At 44.0% G+C, this 21,119-nt stretch overlaps 1 protein-coding gene across 3 annotated transcripts in view; it reads left to right on the top strand.

The window, feature by feature from the left end:
* Positions 1 to 21,119, top strand: part of daam2 (dishevelled associated activator of morphogenesis 2) — a 108,414-nt gene that overhangs the window by 20,432 nt on the left and 66,863 nt on the right. For 2 of the 3 annotated variants that reach the window (XM_039785647.1, XM_039785645.1), the window contains exon 2: positions 19,087 to 19,373. In XM_039785647.1, coding sequence (XP_039641581.1) covers positions 19,206 to 19,373 — 168 coding nt within the window. In that variant the 5' untranslated portion in view covers positions 19,087 to 19,205. Of the gene's footprint in view, positions 1 to 3,409; positions 3,683 to 19,086; positions 19,374 to 21,119 lie in introns of those variants that run through there. The other variant, XM_039785646.1, reaches the window with a different exon arrangement.

The following is a 21,119-nucleotide window of genomic DNA, read 5'->3' as shown; positions in this document are numbered from 1 at the left end:
AAAAGGACCATTCAGATGCCCAGTGCTTTTGCAAAAGGCCAAAACTCACTCCGCTCCCAGAACAAATGCCTGGTAATCCCGTTGAAAATGCTTGTTTTCTCTCATTTTATAATGGTAAAAGCAGGTGGATTACCACATATTTTGTGATGGATGAGCAGAAAGGGTTAAGGTAGGAGTGAATCCTAGCAGGAGAAAGTAATAACATATACAGGAGGGGTGTCAATAATAAAGACTGGAAAGAATGTCACCATAAGAACAAAGTGACTACAATTAGATTCCTGGTTTATGGCTTTACGGTCATTAGGCTACTTTGCTGCAGAGGCTTTTGAAAGATGGATAGTGTAGTGTTCCCCACTATCATGATTTATAGCTAACATACAATTAGACCATGTATAAAAATGTGCCCTTATGTTTATGCTGTCAAGAGTTCAGGCTTTGTGCAGCGGCTGTATTTTTCTCACTGGCAATTTATCTCTGTGCGGGCGTGAAAGAAATGGTTGTGTGCAAAGTGCTGTCACAAGGAATTCCTCGCTTAAACAAAACAAACTTAAATGAGAGCTGGCTGGTCCAACGAAACCCTAAATAATACATTAAGGAACAACACGTCGTAAAACATGACTGTTTGCCATGTTAGCTCTGGCAACTGCCCGTTTGGAGGAGGACTCGCCACTTCTGTGAAAGGGTGCTTCGGATGCCAGCATCTGTAATTTGAAACTACACTTTATTTTTTTTTTTCCCCAGCCTCTCCTTCAGCTGTTTCTTTGCCCGTTATCAAGTTTGACTGCGTATGAGAGGTCTGAAGGAGGTGGTTTATGAGCCTGCAGGAGACCACCTTGGGTGACCCACTTCTTCTTGTCCAATATTCCATTCACTTTTTGTCCAACTCTCCACCAAGTGCCAAGTTCCCTTTTTTTTTCTTACTGCTCCCCCCTGTCCAAATTTAGCACTTGTTAGCCAGACTGTGATTGTTCCTGCACTATGGCAGTGGTTTCTTGTTTGTGAAAGATAGCTGCTTGGAATGCTCAGTGGAGTATTCCATCTGCTTCCTCAGTGGGCACGGGGGTTTTAGACAGCAGCTCGGCAAGCTTCATCCAGCTGGCTGACAAAGTGATTGGCAGGTCGGAGGTCTGGAGCTACGTCGCCATTTGACCGCACGCAGAAATCGACGAAGAGGAAAGCACCCTACCTGAGGTGTCGGTCTCGCTCAACAGACTCTGCAGCTAGTTTGTCAGCCATGACGTTTTTGCCTTCCAGTGTGATTTACTCTGGGTAAACACCAACTTGCGTTCGAAGGAATTACCTCTGGGGGGGGGGGGCAGTGCAAGTTCACTGAAACAAAGTGTATAGAGGCCACAATCTGCGGTCATTTCCCTGGCACACAGAGTGACACTGGAGTTTCAGATGAGTGTGTAACCTCTTATTTTCCTTCTTTCTGCAAAATGCATGCTGTCCGTGACCAGTGAAAACAATCTCAACAAAAGAAAAGGAGAACAGATGGACCTATGGGCTTAATTGGATCCCCACCTCTTTTTTTTTTTTCCTCTATATAAAGGGGGCATGATGTTTATCGCAAGTAGGCCGAGCCCACTCAATTTGCGTCAATGTAATTTACCACGCTGTGATGGATGATACAAGGGTAGCTGAAGTGCACTTAGCTAGACTGGAGCATGAGCTTAGCCTGTTCCTCAGGTTCCTCAGGGTCTTCCCCTTGTTTTGGGGATGGGAGATATTAAAGGAAGCAGAAGTGATGTGAACCTCAGTGAAACCGGGAAAGAGGCGGTAGGGAAAGTGGACATCATGGAGATGAGCTGGATCTTTCTAAGAGCCATTTAATGGGGTTCGCTCAGAAATGCACCCAGGCATTACCGCCAGCAGCTTGGTGTCATCTGTCTTCTTTCCCTGGAGAAAGATGACCAATGGTATTATGACTGCCCCTTTCTCCACTCTTTGGTGTGTGTGTGTGTGTGTGTGTGTGTGTGGTGTAACTGGCACAGTTTCACTAAGAATAGATGGTTAGTGTATGCATTTGTATTGGGTCCTCCTGCTTTATAGGCTATGAGACACATTTTTGTAAACATTTTTATTAATGTGCACTGGTGTTTTTCAGAGCCGTTGTGTAGTGCATACCAACTGTAAAATGCAAATTGTATTGTCCTTGCGTCTATTGATTGCCCAAAACCTATTTGCAGAGCTGGAATCGATAGTCTAGTATTGATCAGAAATCACCACCAGACAAGCAGTCACTTGCCCAACCTTGGAACAGACGAGCGGTCTGGAGGAGATCACTCGGTATGCAATCAATTCCCATTTGACCCTCGTCTTTAAAGTGTTGGGCAGTAAAGCTAAAATGTGTGGCATCTAGAAAATGTCAGAGTATTTGTATTGATCAGTCAGTTTTGAGTCGAGAGGCTTTCAATGATGTCTTAAGGTCTTGCTGATTGACGTGTAGCCATTTTTTCCAGACGCGTATTGAGTTAATTTGCTCCCTAATGTTGGTAATGTAGCACTTTTTTTTTTTTTTTTTTTTGAGGTTTAAGGCTTTATTTCACTTTGCTTGTTTTCTCAGCTGATTGGGACTATGTGGGGTCATGGGTGGTGTCGGTGTCTTGGCCAGTGTAATGGGAGTCTTAGGGAGTCTTGAGTTTTTGACACTAATGTTTGCACTTGCCGAACCCTCCATATTATCACAGTGACATACTTGAACTCCACTTCACAGAATCTTCTGTGGTGGGGCCCTCTAGCTGATTAGCCCCCCCCTCCACGCATTACAATTGGCTGAGCCAATGGTGTGAACTCGACAACTTTGGCAGAGCTTTGCACAATCAAGCATCCTGCGTCACCTTCTTCTCGATGAACACTGGGGTAAGCCTTTTCCTGTGTGTGTCACAGGGGTAATTTCTAATAGAGAATCCCATATTTGGCATGTCTTTGTGTGTGCGTGTGCTCGCATGGGTGTGTGTGCTTATATGACTGTGTTGGTGATGAGAAGACGCGACAGGAAAAGGGGTTTCCTTTGGGCGTTGCGTGCGATACCCCCATATCCACAGCCTTTATTTGTCTGCTCAAGGGAGGGAATGCATTGGGTGGAGTTGGGATTGCGGGCAGGGATGGGAAGCGCAGGCCGCCAAGGGTCATTTCCTTTCATCTTGCCCTCTCCCAGCAAGCGCACACACATACACATACATACTGTACATAAATGCGTTTAGACGCACCGAAAATCCATCACCTTCTCGCTGACATCCACACGGATGCTGTCATACACTGGAGCTGGACTCCAGAAGGGGAGGGGAAGTGGGGCGAATGATCTGAAGACCGAGAGCAAGAGAGGGAGAGCTAGCACGAGAGGGCGGGGGGGGGGGAGAGAGAGAGCGAGCGGGGACAGTGTCAACAGCTCAGCTCCCAGCACAGTCAGCTGAAATCCAGAGCTCGGCTCAGAAGCTCAAAGAGGGGAAGCAGACAAAACGCAGCAGCTTTGGTCAGGAAACCTCGTCAGACTCAGCAGAGGCATGGAATTTGGCCACGAAACCCAAACTCCAAAGGGCAAAAAGAGGGATATAAATCCAGAAGCTGCAGGAATGCTTTAAAATGTTCTTGTAATATTGTTGAAAGGGTCTCTTATTTTCCATTTCAAGTGACGTGACACAGGGACAGTCTATCTCTCAGGGCAGCCCATCTGAAGTGGGTAAGTAGGAGATGCCTATTTTTGATACGGTCACTAATAGATACACCGTAGTGCTGTTCACTCAGTAGCAGAGTCCACAAACGACAGGCTACAGAAGTGTAAATCCAGTTTGTCCATGCCCTGCATCCCGTTGCTCAATCAGCCAGGAAAACGCAGACTACCGCAGCCAACAAAATAAACATTAGTCAGTAGCCTCAGTGCAAAGCTGAGCAAGAAAGAAGCTGGTGGGCAACGAGGGCTACTAATCCCACCAAGACGATAAAGTTTCCACATTTTTGTGTTGTTGTGATTGGAGGGAAAGGCAGTATAATACAGTACTTCTTTACTACGGTGGCTTTATAGGTCATAAACAGCAGCAAGAGCTAGGTTGTGAAATGTGCACGGTCTTAATGTTTGGGTTCTTTCTCCAGTGGTGTTGACAGCGAGCCTTGCCTTGTCCCCCCCCATGTGTGCTGATGCATTATATGAGCAAGGTTTTTGGCCAATTTGGTGATAGCTTTGGACTCAGTGTTTAGCGGAGTTTGTTTTGAAATTTCACTTTCTCTGGAAAACGTGGCATGATTCCAGGCATGGATGGGGGTTCAGCATTATTGAGAGCTGGAGGAGTAAGTTGTAAGAGATTGCTATCCATTCATTTTGTTTAAACCTAAAACATCTAGGACTTAGTTCAGGCAAATGTTTGGCATTTCAGGAATTGAGGGAGGATGGGACAGTGTCACATGGAATGGGCACAGGCCTATTTCGGGTCCCAGACATGGGCTGATCACATATATTCATCAATCACACGGTCAGCCCTTTGGTGTAAGTCGTGGCCTGGCATTCCATATATGATGTACATCTCCTCCCAGCAACAATTCAACCCAATATGGAGCTAGGGGAGCAGACTTCCACTTACCTCTAAATGTGGCCTTCTTTTGCTTGGAATGTTGGTATTTCTTTTTTTTTATTGACCGTCCTTCCACATTACCCTCAAGGGAAGCCGTTACTTCATGGCAGCACAGACCAACATAAACACACTGTCCTAATCTCCCGAGGGGTACTCATTTGAAGAATTGTGAAACCTCCTTTCCTGTGTGGAAGCATTGCCTGTCCCACTTGAGAGGCTGTCATCTTAGCTGTAAATGTAAATGGACTGTATTTATAGAGCGCTTTTCTAGTCTTAACGACTACTCCAAAGCACTTTAACGTAGTACAGGAACCATTCACGCACATTCCTACGCTGTGGCCGAGGCTGCCACTTGCTCATCAGATAAACCTTTATGCACAGATGACGCGGCATCGGGAGCAATTTCGGAGGTTCAGTGTCTTGCCCCGAGGACACTTCGACATGGGACCGCAGCCAGTGTCCTTCCGAGTGGTAGGCGACCGCTCTACCACCTGAGCCACGGCCGCCCCTGTAAATCCTTTTGTGTGTGTCGAATGCACGGCGATGGAAGTTCATGCGCCAGCCCTCGAAATTTTTTTCGGAATTGAGCATTGGTGCCTACTTTGGGTCTGCCTAAGTCCGATGTTTTTAGGCTGGGCTTTTAAGTAGCTGATCCAGGCGATAATAGTTCTATGAAAAGGCATAAGACAACCCTTATTCCTGCAACATTCAAAGTAATTTATTCCTTTCAGTGGCTTGCGTTTGAAGGTTAATGAACCAAAGGCAAAACTCATTTATACAGTCATGAGGCCATTTGTGTTTTCTTTGATGTCTTTTTGCTTTGTGAACAAGATAGTATCCATTCCCTCCACATTAAAGGCTTATTCTCCAGTCTGCTGGAAATCCTCCTACACTCGCGTGTGCCAGGGGGCAAGCTGAGTGACATCGCTAAAAGATTCAGTGTGTTGGGAGGGCATTAACGGAGTTTGAGGACTCGCACGTAGTATACATACACACCCTCTGCTGCCGTCAGCGCTCTCGGAGCTTTTCATATTTTATCGACCATTACAGATGCATGAACTGCTCTCTCGGGATTAGAGGGAGGGCGAGGGAGAGTTAGTGAATGATGGTCGGCCTTTTATCGCTTCTGCCCTGCTGCTGACTGGCAGCTCAGCGGCCTCCTCATTACGTTGGGGACAGAGAGAAAAAGAGATGAGGTCTGTAAAGCTGCTTAAATTCAACTATCTGATCTTTTGGAAAGGATTATCAACATGTTGTATTTACAGTAGAGTGGTTACGGTGTCTGAGGGACAAAACTCAGGGAGACTTTAGCAGTAAGGCTGCTGTTCCTCTCCCACACTGAATGTGTGTTAAATGGCGCTATTGTATTTGTGCCAGTGACACACTTTCTGGGGCTTATGATGTGTAAGCATATCTCCTCTTTACAGTGCCTCAATTCAGTGCAGTATTACTGCGGGCTGTTTTGAAAAAAAAAAAGTTGGTCACTTCAGAGGGCTGTCCCTATATGCGTCGCTATAACTGTCCCAGAAGAGCATTCCAGACATTACCCAGAAGCCCGCTGTCCTCTATGCTGCAGCTGTTGACCTCTCACCAAGGCAAGATTAATAGCTTAACAATGCACAATATAGAGTGCCTTAATCCACTCGCTGACATTGGTAGACATATTCAAACCTAGGTGTACAGGATGAGAAGCCAAACAACGGCAAGCCAACAAACCGGTCTTTTGAGGACTGCTGAGCTAACCAGTGAGTAGTCGTCAGCTTGGAAACTTAATTGGTGATTCAGTTTTTAGTTTTTTTTAGTTTAGTTTGAAAGTTGAAAAAGTTACCCCTTTCACCAGCCAGAAGAGCTGCATCTTCTCAAGCATCTGTGTAATTTGGATAAGTGCATTGTACTGATGGAAAGGGCCCATTCCCTCCAAATGACGAGACTCTAGGGTGTGAAGTACATGGAGCCTATTGGAAACTCCAGCATCCATTCCCTGTTGAGAGTGGTAAACTGCTCCGTGACTGTACTCCCCTTCATTTTTTTCTACGCATATAATATGTCTTTAGTTAGACTAGGAGCTTGTGACTCTGGCATTCCTCCCATATGAAATAAGAAAATGATTTGACACGGCAGGGTAGCGCTTTGGGGTTCGAGGGGAAAGGGATGCCAAGTATTGGATTTCATTCCGAGCCCTGTTAATATGTGGGAATGTTTTGGGCCTGTGGAATGTGGCATGGCCGACTTTCTTCTCATTCCCAGTATTAATAGCATAGTTATCCCAGGGATCCGGTCTATATGATGAGCAGAGAGAAATTCTTATTTTCGTAACAATCAAGTGTCAAAAACTGAGGACACGCTGTTGGATGCTGTCCTCCTTTCCTACTCTTTCTTCAATGCCTAACGAATGGATCTCTTTCTCTCCCAGTGACCCTGTCTTTCTGCTGGAGCAGCACTGGTTGAAGCCTGAAAATACTGTAAACAAATTAATAACATAACTATTCCACTGGTCTGACTGTTCAGCTCTATTTCAGACCGATACCTCCGGTTCAGGCTGGTCCTCATCCTCAACACGGGCCTTTTTCAGTCGCGGAAAATACTTTTCAATACTCATCTGGATTGAAGCAGCAAACCTTCAGCGTATGAGTGAAAAAAATGACATAACTTATAATAAGTTTATTTGATTCACAGCTGTTACATACAGTGTTTTGACCTCGACAACCCAACTGCATTTTACCGCAAACTTGCGACTAGTTAACTTTCTAAAGCCAGCGCAATCGCTTGTTTGCTAAGAGTCGGCCGGGACTCCAAACATTAACACACTGACAACATTGTACAAAAAAGTGTTATTGTAAGATTTAGATCTTATACAAATTGTGTGTGTGTGTAAGAATGAAATGATGAAGCGAAATCAAGTAAACGCAACATGGCCGGTGTTGATTGTATAGTGCACCGCCACAAATTAGTCTATGTGTTGGAAACACTGCGCACGTATTCAAAATCCAAATTTTAGGAACAGGAGTCTTCTTCTTCGCCCAGAAAAAGAGAGGATATTGAAAAGAGCAAGAGACCGGCTTTTTGAAGCGTGAAGGCTACCGTAGCTACTTTGAACTGCGTGGTGCGAGACAGTTGATGGCGATATATGATCTCAACGCTAGATGGGAGAAATGCCTACACATTGGGCCTTTTTTAAAAGTCCCACAGAGCAACTGGTGGACTTTCCTTGTGCAACATGTGGATGACCTTCTGGGAACCGTTACTACACAAGCTAACGCATTGAAAGGTGTCTCACAAAAAAAGGGCTTTTTGTCCCGCCAGGCCACCGAAACGTGTCTGTAAACCCGGGTCGTTACCTTCATCGAAGTCGTCTGCTTCTGCACATGATCTTATTTCAGCTTTTGTTCATGCAACTCGTGTCTGTGGTCCGTGGCTTCTATGAAGGGGTTTTACATGTTTCTAATAATTTGCTTCAAACTGCAACTGTTCGTGGTTTGGGTACCCGGGGCTCCTCCTCTGCCGCATGGAGCTGCTCTATTTGTTTCGATCAAAGCAAAAAAACTCAATCTAAAATCTACTCAAATCTCACAGTTGTAACAACCCCCCGTCTTCATGTGGTCTGTGCCATTTATGAATGTTCCTCACATCAGGAAATGTCTTTATTTTTTATTTTTTTTTATTTTTTTTTTATGAATCAAGCTAAATGAAATGGTTATTAATGTCATCCCTGGAGGATTGGAAAAAAAATCACCCCCCTCCTATTTTTCCAGTGGTTTAGTTGAGGCATTTCCTCTTTATGGGTGAGGTGGGTTACTGTGCCTCATGGCCCTGTTAAAACCAACAGTTGGTTTTAAATGAGGCTAGAAGCCAATAAGACCTCAGAGAATTCTCAAATGTTGGCTGTGAAAGAGTTGACAGTTTATGATGTGATATTGAAACACTGCCACGTATAGGTGGTGGAGATCTGGCTTGTCAGTTTTAAACGCAATGAATTGATTGGTAAGAAATGACACAATAAGGACATTACGGACATTTTGAACAGCTAGAATTACAAGTTTTAGGCAGTTGAGTTCCCAGTGAGGGAATATCAATTGATAATAGATGGAATATGAAAAGCATTCAACAATCACTGCCATTGTTCCTCAAGGGATTATCTGTGTGCTTCATATACAAGATCCATCACCACTTTTGCAAACCTGGGGTGACTATATATAATAATACTGTCCTTCTATTAGCTGTCTGACAAGATCTGTTTGTAAACAAAAGAAAATGAAAAATGCCTCTGTCAAAATGTGATTGTATTTGCCTTGGAGACAGTCTGGAAATATTTAAGCAACCGTATTAACCACCGGCTATTAAAGTAATTAATAATAATTGTGGCCAATTTAAATGGCTTATGTTACGTTCAGTGCTAGCTCCACACTGTGTGACTGCCACATGGAACTGGCTCAACCACACCACCTTAACATTGTTCTGTTGCTATTGTTAAAGCTAGTTATATACAGTGACTAGAAACATGAGGCGCTTTTGAAACTCTATGTGCTTGAAGCCCATTGTCATGTTGTTTCAGAAGTATCCATTCACCTTGAGGTTTACCGGTGCACGTTTTGCCACTGACTCAGACAGTCTTGCCCCAGACTAGAGTCCTAGAGACACCGTCTGAAGGCACAGCTCCCAGTCCAACAGTTGAATAGGTTTCCAGCTGTCTCACCCTTACAGCTTCCCCTATCTGATTGCAGGGCAGAAAGGAAGTGATTGAGGGAGAACGTAAGCAAAGGAATGAGGGAGGTTTGGAGGAATGGTTTGAAAAGAGTGTTGGGGCGTAAAGGGAAGGGTGGGTTTCTGATGATCTGATTCTGGGCTCTTTTCCTGGATGATGCACGTAAGCATAAAAGCACAGACTAGCCTTATCAGTAACCGCCTCAAACTCTTGGCGAGTGTCTGTAGATGGAGCCAAGGCATGGTGCCCATGAATTTGGTTTCAGTAACTGCGTATCTTACTTACACGTGACTTTAAAGCAAACCCTTACTTAATATTATCCTGCTGTCCAGAAATTAAATTGAAAAGAATCATCAATTTATATATGAAATCATTCTCTTTTAATTTAATTGCCGTGCCAATTGAAGAGGCTGAGAATGTTTTGGAGAGAGACCATGCTGTCACAGCTAAAAATAACTGGCCCCTTGAAGATCAGATACACATGGACTTCAGAGCTAGTGAAGGGAAGTTGAAGTTGCACAGGCCGAAATAACTATTTCTGCCTGCGATAGCCTACCCTGTCCGGCCCCAGCAGAAATGTCCAAACTAAATCCTCTGGCCCATTGTCCAGGTCCACATGAGAAAGCCACTCGGTTGTGCAGACTCTTGTGAAAGCGCTGGCCTTCTGATTGCTTTCAGAACGAGCGCAGGAATGCATCTCATGCAAATGTACCATGAAATGATGGCAGATCCTCCACTGTCAGCTCTGGTCATTTGTCAGGCGAGGCTGAAACTCGCTACTTACCACGGAGACCTGCACTGGAATAGATTGGTGATGTCACACCTCAGGAATGCAAGTCACAATGTGTGTAGTGTGCAGTGCATTCGTTATATCTACGTTCATTTGATCATTGTCAGTTAGTCATGCCAGCAGCTGTTTCTGATCAATCACATATCCCTATTTCTTTACATACATCTTTTTTAAACTGACCACCCATGTCGTTGATGAAGTGATGCATGAATACAATCTCTTTAATTGGTGTGAGACAGAGCAAACTAAAATGTGTTTTATGTGTGTGTGGGAATGCTTGCATGTATTGGATGTTGCGCTAATGTAACTGATTAGCACTACAGAATGGCCTGGGACTCTAAAAGGGTAAGATGTATGATGTGTACATGGCTTTCCCCAAGGCCCGAAGCAGCGACTGTGGGTGGGCCACAGATCCAATGGGTTTCATGGGAGAAAGAGTTTTCAGTGTCCCAGGTGATTTGGCTTGCAGCCAGTGGCTTTGGAGCAGGGAGAAAAGAATTGAAGGGTAGGTCCATTAGTCATTGGACAGACAGGCAGACTGTAGAAAGGGGGGGTAGGGCATGTTTTAGAGGGCATGTCTGGGGCAACCGCATCCAAAGAGTGGCATGGCTCCCCATGTGTCCAATAGCTGGGTTAAATAACTACTTCATGTCAAATTAATGCGTGACTGGTTCACTTCCACATGCAATTTTTACATACCAGTACACAATCATAACTACCCATAAAAATATAAGGACATGCAGACGTGCCAACACAACACGGTTAAGACCTTTTGGTGTGTGTTGGAAACATTGGTGTCCCTCCATGTCGGCATCCTACATTAGGAAATAAATTGTGATTTGTCATCTGCTGCAAGTGCCTGTACCAATTTTGAGGAAAAGGTCTCAGTTAGAAATGATGGGCTGCTCAAAGGTTGGATGATTCCATTAAAGTTAAAATCCTAAAATGTTCCTTATATAAAACCCCATCCTGTGATCTATTTATAGCTGGAATGTCTTTGGCAACAGTCATTCATTGGATTTACATTGTGAAAATGCCATTTATGGAATAGTTTTCATTGTTGGAGTCTGCTTTTCCTGCACAAGACTCCAGTTGCTTATGCGCAAGGGAAACAGCATGTTGGAAACTTTCTTTTTAATTATAACATCATAGTTTGATACATTCTAGAAGCTCACAGTTTGTTTGAGTGTGCACACCGTAAACGGATTCACAAGTTGCTTTTCTTTCATACGGAGAAGCTGCTTAAGGCATGTTTTCTGCTGTCCAAGTGCTCATTATGCTTTTTGGCTTTTCCCTTTCCTTTATTGTGTTATATATCTTTTGTTTTGTGCACGTAATCGATTTAAAAAGTGAAAAACCCAAAGTCCACCCCAAAGGGACTTACCATGTCCAACAGAAAACACTGTTCACAAACTGCTCCAAACAGCTCTGTTGTAGTCCAGCCTTTACTTCCGTGACAAACGTGCGTCACTTTGTAACACACGTTATAATGCTCGCCTAGCTGCTAGCGTGACACGCCCTTATACTCTGCTTCTGACTGGCTAGTAGTCCTTACCTAGCTACTGCGCATGTGCGACTCCCAACAAAGATGGAACAGAAGTGTGATGCCTCACTCTGTAGTAGGGCTGGGCAATATGGAGAAAATCAAATATCACAATATTTTTGACCAAATACCTCTGTCTTTACCGCAATGATATTGTAGTGTTGACTTTTGGTGCTTTCACAAAATATTTACACAGTGAGATTTTTGATAAATAATCATCAGTAATGTGGATATAATAATAAAGTGGGTAAAGGCAAATAATGGAACAGTTACAACAGTCTGGTAAGTTCAAGAAATGACATCACTTTACTGTAATTCAGCCTTTAAAACCAGGAAAACACTACACTTACCATATTACGATATCCAAAATCTAAGACAATATCTAGTCTCATATCATGGTATCGATGTAATAGCGATATATTGCCCAGCTCTACTCTGTAGCTAAAACGGAGAGCTCAACACACAGGATGAAAAGAGGAGCTGCAGCAATGTGCAGTACAACAAAAATATGGTGTGTTTTTTTTTTTTTTAATTAAACCATGTAAACCTATTCTGGTACAACCTCTAAATACAATTATGAACCTGAAAATGAGCATAATATGGGCACTTTAATACATGTCATTTTGAATGGAACTATATAATTAAAATGCACTTGCTGTTCCACAGTAACCATAAGTGTCACCAAATCAACTGGGACTGAAATCTTAGGGATTGTAGTTGCCTGGTGCTTTTTGCCTTCCAACACTGGTGTGGTCAGACGTGTTCTCTCCTCTTGCCAGCTGCATGCCACCAGTTTGCCAGAACAATTCCAAAACCTTAATCGGCACTGCACTTGGCATCTTGTTCTTGCCTGTGCCAGCGTGGCACTGCTCCCCCATCTCTGGTCCTGGGTTCTTATGTAAGACGCCTGTCTCTACCCTCCTCCGCGGCCTCCAGCACCCCCAGAGGAATGGTCCTCATTGGTGGGACCCAGAAACAATGTGTGTGCAAAAAAGAAAAAAAAGTGTCCTGCAGGCTTCCCTCTGATCTTTTATTCAGTGCCTCTTTAAAATAATCTTGCTCTTTGTTGGCTGTTTTTTTGCCTCTACTACTTATTTGTTTCAAACTTGTTTTATTGCTGCTCCTTCATTTCCTCCTACATTACTCTTGCCTTTCTTTCTTTGACTCTCTGTATCTGCCTAGAATTACAGTAGTTGGGTGAAAAGAGCTATATTAAATTCCATTCATCCATCCATCCATTACAATGAAGACGACAAGGACACTTCCTTAGTGTGAAAGTGAGGGGCAGGCGGTACTGGGATGTGGAGGAGAATGAAGGTGAGCAAGATGCATTCAAATGCAGGAGCACACTGCTGTAGCTAAAGTCTGAGGAGGAAGGAGGGGAATGTGCATAGTTAAAAAAAAAAAAAAGAAAGAAAAAATAGTCAGTGGGAGAATGATGCAGCTTTTTTGATTGGGTCCAAGTGTTTCTATTCAGGACGGATGGAAATAACAGGAGCTTGATTTGTGTCCAATTTTCTTATTTAGTACTAAAAGCATTGTGTTGGACAGATGTTGGCGAGAGAATTGAAATGATACAGGCACAGATGTTTGAGGGACTGATCTCTGCATATATATATATATACCTATCTAAATGTACACAATCGCACAACAGCAGCAGCAGCAGCCCATCTCTCCTCACTGCCGCTCCCTCCTCCTCCTCTTTCTCATTCTCCACTGACCTACTTCCCGGTGCTGGCGATGTGGTAGTGGGCTGAATGAGAAGTGGCAGCAGTATCTCTTTTTCTCTTTTTTTATCCCTGCCTCCCTCCCTCACCTCCTTCATCTCTCTGTCTCGCTCTCTCTGCTCGGCTGCTCTCCAGACGCTTCAAACACAGAGCAGCCAGCAGGCTCCTCTCTCTGCTTTAGGGCTCTTAGTGTATGAGTATGCAAATACTGCATGTGTGTGTGTATGTGCTTGCGTCTGAATTTTGAGTGAGTGGGTTTTGAATTTTGAAACGTGTGAAAACGTGACTGCGTGGCTGTGCACATACAATGCAGTGTTTGTTGCAGTAGCATGCAAGCAGGGAATTTGTCTAAAATGTGTTTTCATGCTTTTTTTCAGGCGTGTGTGTCCTGAAATTCTTGTCTGTCATGGCGAGAAGACTACCAGTGACAAATCTCTACGCACCTCTTCCTGTATCTCCCATTTCGACACACACAGATGGTGTTAATTAGCACTAGTCTGTAGAGATCCACAGGCTTTCACTCTTTAAGTGATAGCTTCCTTTTCCTGTGACTTATAAAACGCCCATACATGTGTTTTCCAGGGATGAGCAGGGAAGTGTGTGTGTGTGTGTGTGTGTGTGTGTGTGTGTGTGTGTGTGTGTGTGTGTGTGTGTGTGTGTGTGTGTGTGTGTGTGTGTGTGTGTGTGTGTGTGTGTGTGTGTGTGTGTGTGTGTGTGTGTGTGTGTGTGTGTGTGTGTGTGTGTCCATGTCACCAGCATCAGATGTGTGACAGCTCACTGACACGAAAGAGACCAGAGAGGGAACGACAGCACAGCAAAAGTTGCACACAAAGAAAGACTTGTGTGTCAAATTATTTACCTATACGCCTAGTAGAGCTGGGCAATATATCGATATTATATCAGTATCGTGATATGTGACTAGATATCGTCCCTGATTTTGGATACTGTAATATGGCACAAGTGTTGTCTTTTCCTGGTTTTAAAGGCTGCATTTCAGTAAAGTGATGAGTGAGAATTCATTTTCTGAACCCACCAGACTGTTCCAGCTGTTCTATTATTTGCCTTTACCCATTTAATCATTATATCCACATTACTTTTATTTATCACAAATCTCATTGTGTAAATATTTAGGGAAAGCAGCAATTCTCAACCCTACAATATCGGCACAATATCGATATCGAAGTATTTAGTCAAAAAATATCGTGATATTTATATCTCCATATCGCCCAGCGCTAATGCCTAGTACTTATGTGTTGCATTTTCGGCTAAAGTGCTAGTTGCAGATGCGGTTGGTGAGGGCAGGCTTTAGTGTTCTCTGAACCAGGCACTCTCTGTGACCACAAGATTGCGGGAAGCATCACGCATGCCGAAAATGTTAAGCGAACTTTTGAAACGTCACAAAAAAGACATGCGAATGAGGCGCGTTTCCATCATGCGGTTCAGGGGCCTGTCAGCATATACTGGACTGTTTTTAAAATATGGACGTAGTCTCTGTGACATCAGCCATAGGTTTCTGAAGAGCCTAAAGGAAGCTCTAATTGGGCGGCTCCCGGTGGCTCGGGCTGGCGCCATCTTGGCAGAGCCTGATTTTCTCCATATCGCCGCCTGAAGCCTGATTTTAGGGTTCTGCCTCGAATATACGTCGTAGATATGTACCCTACGGACCCTACGCCGTACCCTACGGACCGTACGCCGTACCCTACAGTAGCCTACGGTCTCCAGTGATGGCACCCACCTGTCCCTCAAAGGGGCACACCATTAATTATGCATAACTTTAAGCCTGAATTTAAACGGTTGAGTAATAAAAAAAATACAAAAATCACCCCCTGTACAGTTGTCATGAAGGGGTAACTTAGCAATAGAGACCAAAGCTGTTTTTTTGTACCAGGCTGTATGCATTTTCTGCTGTGAAGTTTGGCACTTTAACATGGGGTTGTTTGGGGTTTTTTTTTTAAAAAAGGAAGAAGAAGAAATTTTTTTTTTAAACGCATTGATCTCCTTTAAGGCGGAGAAATTTTCACGAAACTATAACGCGATGAAACTATACGTTGAATGGAACTTGGCTTCCGTCATATTACGCCACGCACAACAACAAGCAAGCAAGGACCAAAGAGAAAAATATGGACTGAAGCTGGCAGGGAGACATGCAAGGAAGTGGCAAGGGAAAAAGACAGATGTTACTGTCGGGGTGGATGAAGAGAAATGTCACTCCATTCACCCTGAAAAGAAGAATAATTGGAGATGACAGTGAGTCGGAGGGGGAGGGATGAAATGAAAAGCTGGGAGATAAGAGTGTCTTTCAGGGCACATATGGCAGGGGACATGGTCAGTTTGGATTGTGTTTGTGTGGTGACTCCACCATACCGAGAATGATAAAGGTTACACATGCACAGCCCTCAGTGTTCTTGGTTCATAGTTTGTCCCTGTACATACAGTGTATATATTACTGTACGTGCAGTATATTTCGGTGTATGGATTTGGATTCCTTGGCCTACTTTTCCTGGCCATGGGCTGGACGACGGCCAGCCGAGCTGGTGTTGAGTGAGGGCTGGCCGCACGTGGGGCTCTGTGGGAGAGTGAAGTTAGAAGCGCGCACACACAGAGATATACACACAGAGATATACACACAGAGACACTGGACAGGAGGTTTAGGTTGTGTTTTATTTTTTATTTATATTTTTTTTTTTTTGCTGAATGGCTTTAAAACCCCTGTCGAGCGGCCTCTTTTCCATTAGGCTCAGCCAGCTGTCCACAGTGTCAATAACTAACTCACCGCCATAAAGATTTGGCACCAGCTCGCACTTTATCTTATCGTAATAAAAAGGATGAAAAGCAGTCCGTGTTAGTCAGAGGCACAGCCTTTTTAAAGTGTAAATGTATGGAACAAATCTCAACAAGTTTACCATTCTGAAGTGGGCTTTTTACTGTCATCTCACGGTTTCCTTTTCCCCCGCTGACTCAACCCAGGGACCGCTAACATACAGTACATTCATTCTGATCGGCATGCCATGCTTAGCCAACATCTGGTTTGATACAAGTTAATATGGCGTCTCTGCAACTTGTTGCTCATAATACCCCATGCACATGTGACGGTTATCTTAAATTATCAGCAGTGTGCCTCTGTTGGGCGAGGGGGGGGGGGAAATGGATACTGTTTAGGGGAAGTTTTACACTGCATTTTTAGACTGGGACTTTGCTGCAATGTCAGGATTGCTGGCGGAGACTTTCTACATAAGTATTTTTAATTTTTTCTGGAGGGATGGATATTTTGATGGGCAAAGCCTGTTTACCAGGGCGAAGTGGACAACTGCCCCAGGGCCCCATATCCTCAAGGGCCTGTGCGAACTGGCAACAGTGTTACAACCGCAACTGAACTTTTTAGAATGCATTTTGGAACATAACAAGGACTGTGGATTTTATGTACAATTAGAAATGGGTTAGGCAGGGATCTCTTCACAGAGCAAAGGGACAGGAAGAACCATTACAGTGACCAAAAAATGGTTTCAATGTACATATGGGCATGTGAGGTATTGTTTTTTCAGATCACTGTCTTTTAGAGGGGCCCTGTGTCAAAATGTAGTTTAATGCCTTTATTATTTAAGTTGATACTGTGTTTACACAAACACGTTTGTATTTCATCAAATGAACCCATACTGACAGTTTCTGTGACTCTGCATGGGCAGCAGGATCCATACTCTATGCACAGGGAATGGGAGGAGCAGGGGAATAATGGGGACCCACAGATCATTTTTGCCCTGGAGCCCCCTAGCAGGTTATTCCCTGGGAGGTGGGGGTGTTCAGAGATTGTCACCTCGGCTATCATAACACACATGCTGGTGCAGTATCAAATGTACCTCGCACAGCATGCCGCACATGCTATTATTGACATCCAGCCCACTGATGCAATGGATATGAAACAGGCCCCATGTTTGAAGGTGATTATACAGATACAGAATCATTTAAGATGCAATACTTGCCAGAAAATAAGCCCAGTGATGGTTGCGCAGGCGTTTTTCGTGTTCAACAAGCCGAAGACAAACTTTTCTAATTTTTTTTAAAAGCGTGCAGTTTATTTGGAGCTGTGCACAGCTCTGCTGCTTCTGCCTTGAGAGGGATGGCAAATTCAAGGAGGCGGAAAAAGCAAATGAGCAAAGGACGAAGGGGCAAAATGGAAATGTGGTGTTTTCTCTTTTCATTTTTTTCCCCCCCCTTTAAGCTCCTGTCGATGGCCCAGCGCGTTCATAAAGAATTTACCATACGGCTATTTTTAAACCGTGCAGTGAGAACTCCTACGCTGAACCAATGTGTGAGAGAGTGATGGCGGAGAGTCGTGCTCAGTCAAGATGTAGTAGATTGTGGCTTCTTGTGGAAACTGAAGTCATAAACTTTCACTGCCATATTAAACAGATGGGGGCAAAGCTCTAGCCATTACTTAATGCTTGTTTGGTTATGTACAAATATCAATAAAAGCTCAACATTTGGAAGAGGAATAGATGGATAGAAGTATAAAAAGTAAAATCTGCTTTTGTTGGACTTGGTTGTGTGCTCTGGATGGCAACTTCATTTTATTGTATTTCACATAAATGGCTCAAAAATGGATTTCTTGCTCAACTATTTCTGCTGGATTTGCATGTCCGTGGTGTTTGCATAACGGGCTTGAGGTCCATTCATTCACAAATGCCATAAACTGTTGCATAAGGAAGAGCTTTTGCAACCGTGTGAGCCGCTGTGGGTGTACGCTCACATTGTGTAAGTAACTTTGTGGTCGATAGGGCATAATATGGTGTATGGAGTGTATTATTTATACAGTGGAGACCACCCATATCCTCTTGTAGCATTGAGGAAATCCTCCAGGGTGTCTGGGCCTATTCAGCCCTTTCTCCTGTTGTAGTGGGTGCCATTCACGACTACACACACACACACACACACACACACACACACACACACACACACACACCCTCCATTGAAAGAGTGAGGGCAGTGCTGGGGCAGCTCTTGGTGCAAGTCTACACACACACACACACTCTCTCACTGGACAGAAACCATTGTACCTCACGGACAAGAGGTTTCTTTGTCCAGGCATAAGTTCAACCGATGTCATGATGAGGATATGATGGCGGCCCCTGCCGCCTCCGCGCCCCCTCGCCACACAGCAATCTGTAGCATCTCCACCGTGGTACATGTTCATACGGGCACAGTGAGGGGAATATAAAGAATATTTCCTAATAAAACTAGATGAAATCAACCGTTTTCAGTGTTGAACTTGCTACTTCCTCCATGGTTGGTGGATGTTGGTGCCCTCTGTGGTGGTACAGTAGGCTCTCATTGCTAAAGCAGTTCTGCAGCATACTTTCCAGAGATCGCTTCTTAATCACTCTGTATTTCCAGCACCATAATGTCTTGCATTTCTCCTTTTTGTTTCGCTGTAGTGGCTCTTGCTGCTCATGTATCTTCCTGTATTTATTGAAAACAAACTGGGGCTGCTGGAAACATAAATTGCTTCTCTTCCTGTGCACTACAAATCCTTTCTTTCCAAGGAAACATTGAGCAGATACTGGGCGTGTAGACCAGCACGAGGCCTTCACGAACGTAGTATAGGCTGAATCTCTGTCGTGCTACGTTATGATCCAACATAGGAGAAATTATTTACTGTACATGCAAATGTCATGCATTATATATTGTCATTGACAATCATTCTTAATGACACCAGGGAAACCAAACCATAACCGTGTCCCTCTTTCTCCTCTCTCTTCTAGATCATGCCCCCTAGATAGCGGTGTCATCCTCCTCTCCACTCCCCCTCCCTGCCCCTTGGCCCCTTCCTCTACCTTCCCGGTCCAGCACCATCACTGCCACCTGTGTCACCACAGCCACCATGCCCCCCAGGAAGAGGACGCGGTCGGGCCTGGGCTTCCTGTGCTGCTTCGGCAGCAGCGAGCCCCCGGAGATCAACCTTAAAGACAGCGTACCCCTGCAGCTGCTGGAGTTCAGCGCCCCCATGCCGCCCGCCGAGGAGCTGCACGCACGTTTCTCCGAACTGGTGGTGAGTAAAGATCTTAATGGTCGAGCAAGCTAGTTGAACGAGTCTTAACATAAACCACTCTGGACAGGTGGTAAGGCACCCCCTCCAAAAAAATATCAAAGTCTGCATATTTATGCGGGGGCCGTATTTTTTTTCAAATGCGCCGCACTTTCGCCGCATAAATTGCAGATTTTCGCGCAAAATATGCGGGGCTTGTGTGATTTCATAATCCCCGCATTTTCATTGCAAAAAAGTCCCATATATCTTAGCAGAAAGTTGAAAAATGTTGCGTTTGTTTCACACGAGCTGCCATTTTCCGCTGTTGCCATGGGAACGTTGTGAAGTGGCGTAATTACGCGACGTGAACATCATCGAAAAGCAGGGTGTTGGGGGAATCGCTTTTTTTTCCTCTTTATCATCAAACCGCAGTTTTTGCAAGTTCCCGCAATTTTCGCAATTTCATGGCATAAAATTGCATAAATAATCCATTAATAATCCATAATTCCATCGCATTTTTTAAGCAAACGTGCCACATAATAGAGGTGTGAATCTTCACTGATCTCGCGATTCGATTACGATTGTCATGTCTTCGATTCGATATCGCGATGCATCAAGATGCGTCAAATAAATTTTTCTATTAAAGCCATGTAGGATATTTAATTCATAGCTTTTCAAGCTTCAAAAAGAAAACATTCTGCAGTGCTCTAATACTAAATAAATTGGATACATAAAACTACAGCACTGAGCACATGGCACTTCCTGAATGTGCAAAACATAACCGAATATGTAAAAAGAAATGTTGTTAGGCGTACATTAAATTGTAAACACAAATAAATGATTATGAGCCGGCCGATTATCCATGTCCACGATTCGATGCATCGATTATTTGATTAATTTCAACACCTCTACCGCATAATCAAGGATTTTTGCCCGCAACAATCACAAAAAAACTCCAAATTTTTCTGGAAGGACTGGTAAGGGAGTGTGTCAAACATTTGAGGTTTAGATTCATCTCCCCTTGTTTCAAAAGTGGAGCAGAGTCAAATGAAGTAATCACTATTTTTGATCACTGAATCCTAATGCAATTCGACCACTGTGGTTCCACAGGCTACATAATGAATCAGTCTTACAGTATGTTTGACATATGAACGAAGTTCCTGCGTGTTAGCAGTTGCTGTGAAATTACTCTTCCAGTATACTATGGATATTTTTTCTATAATGCTTTTTCTATCATCTGAACTGTTAACCGCACATTTTCAGGATAGTATAGAAAAAGCAGCGGGATAATTTGCAAATCTACCTGTAGCCATCCACTGATTCCATTTTATTGAGCCTGTTCAACTTGATTGTAATGCAGTCCTATGCTGCACTTTGACCCATTTCCAAAAAAAAAAAAAGTCACCATATAGAAATGCTGCACATTAAAGTCAAATCTATGAAGTTGGCTCAAAACAAGACTTTGGTACAAAGTAAACCCTGAAATTTTCTTTTCCTAATGCTGAGCAGCCCATTTTCTTTTCATTTTCCTTCCTTTGCGTGTTGTTCATTATCCAGACCAAACAGGATTAGGGACAGGGATTGGAAGCGATTGGGGAGTGCGTCTTGATGGTTGGATGAGGCCACGGCCCACCCCCATCACACCACCAAATTCAGAGGCTCATCCTTTACACTACACGCAGTCCACCCTTGTGCGACAGTACCCATCTTGTGCACAGATCACGCTTGGCAGAAGTTGTTTGTCTGTACTTGTGCCAGACCGGGATGGCT

This window comes from Perca fluviatilis, chromosome 20 (genome assembly GCF_010015445.1).
Source record: "Perca fluviatilis chromosome 20, GENO_Pfluv_1.0, whole genome shotgun sequence".
Lineage (NCBI taxonomy): Eukaryota > Metazoa > Chordata > Actinopteri > Perciformes > Percidae > Perca > Perca fluviatilis.
The sequence above is the reverse complement of the archived record's forward strand: the minus strand, read 5'-3'. Positions and strand labels throughout refer to the sequence as shown.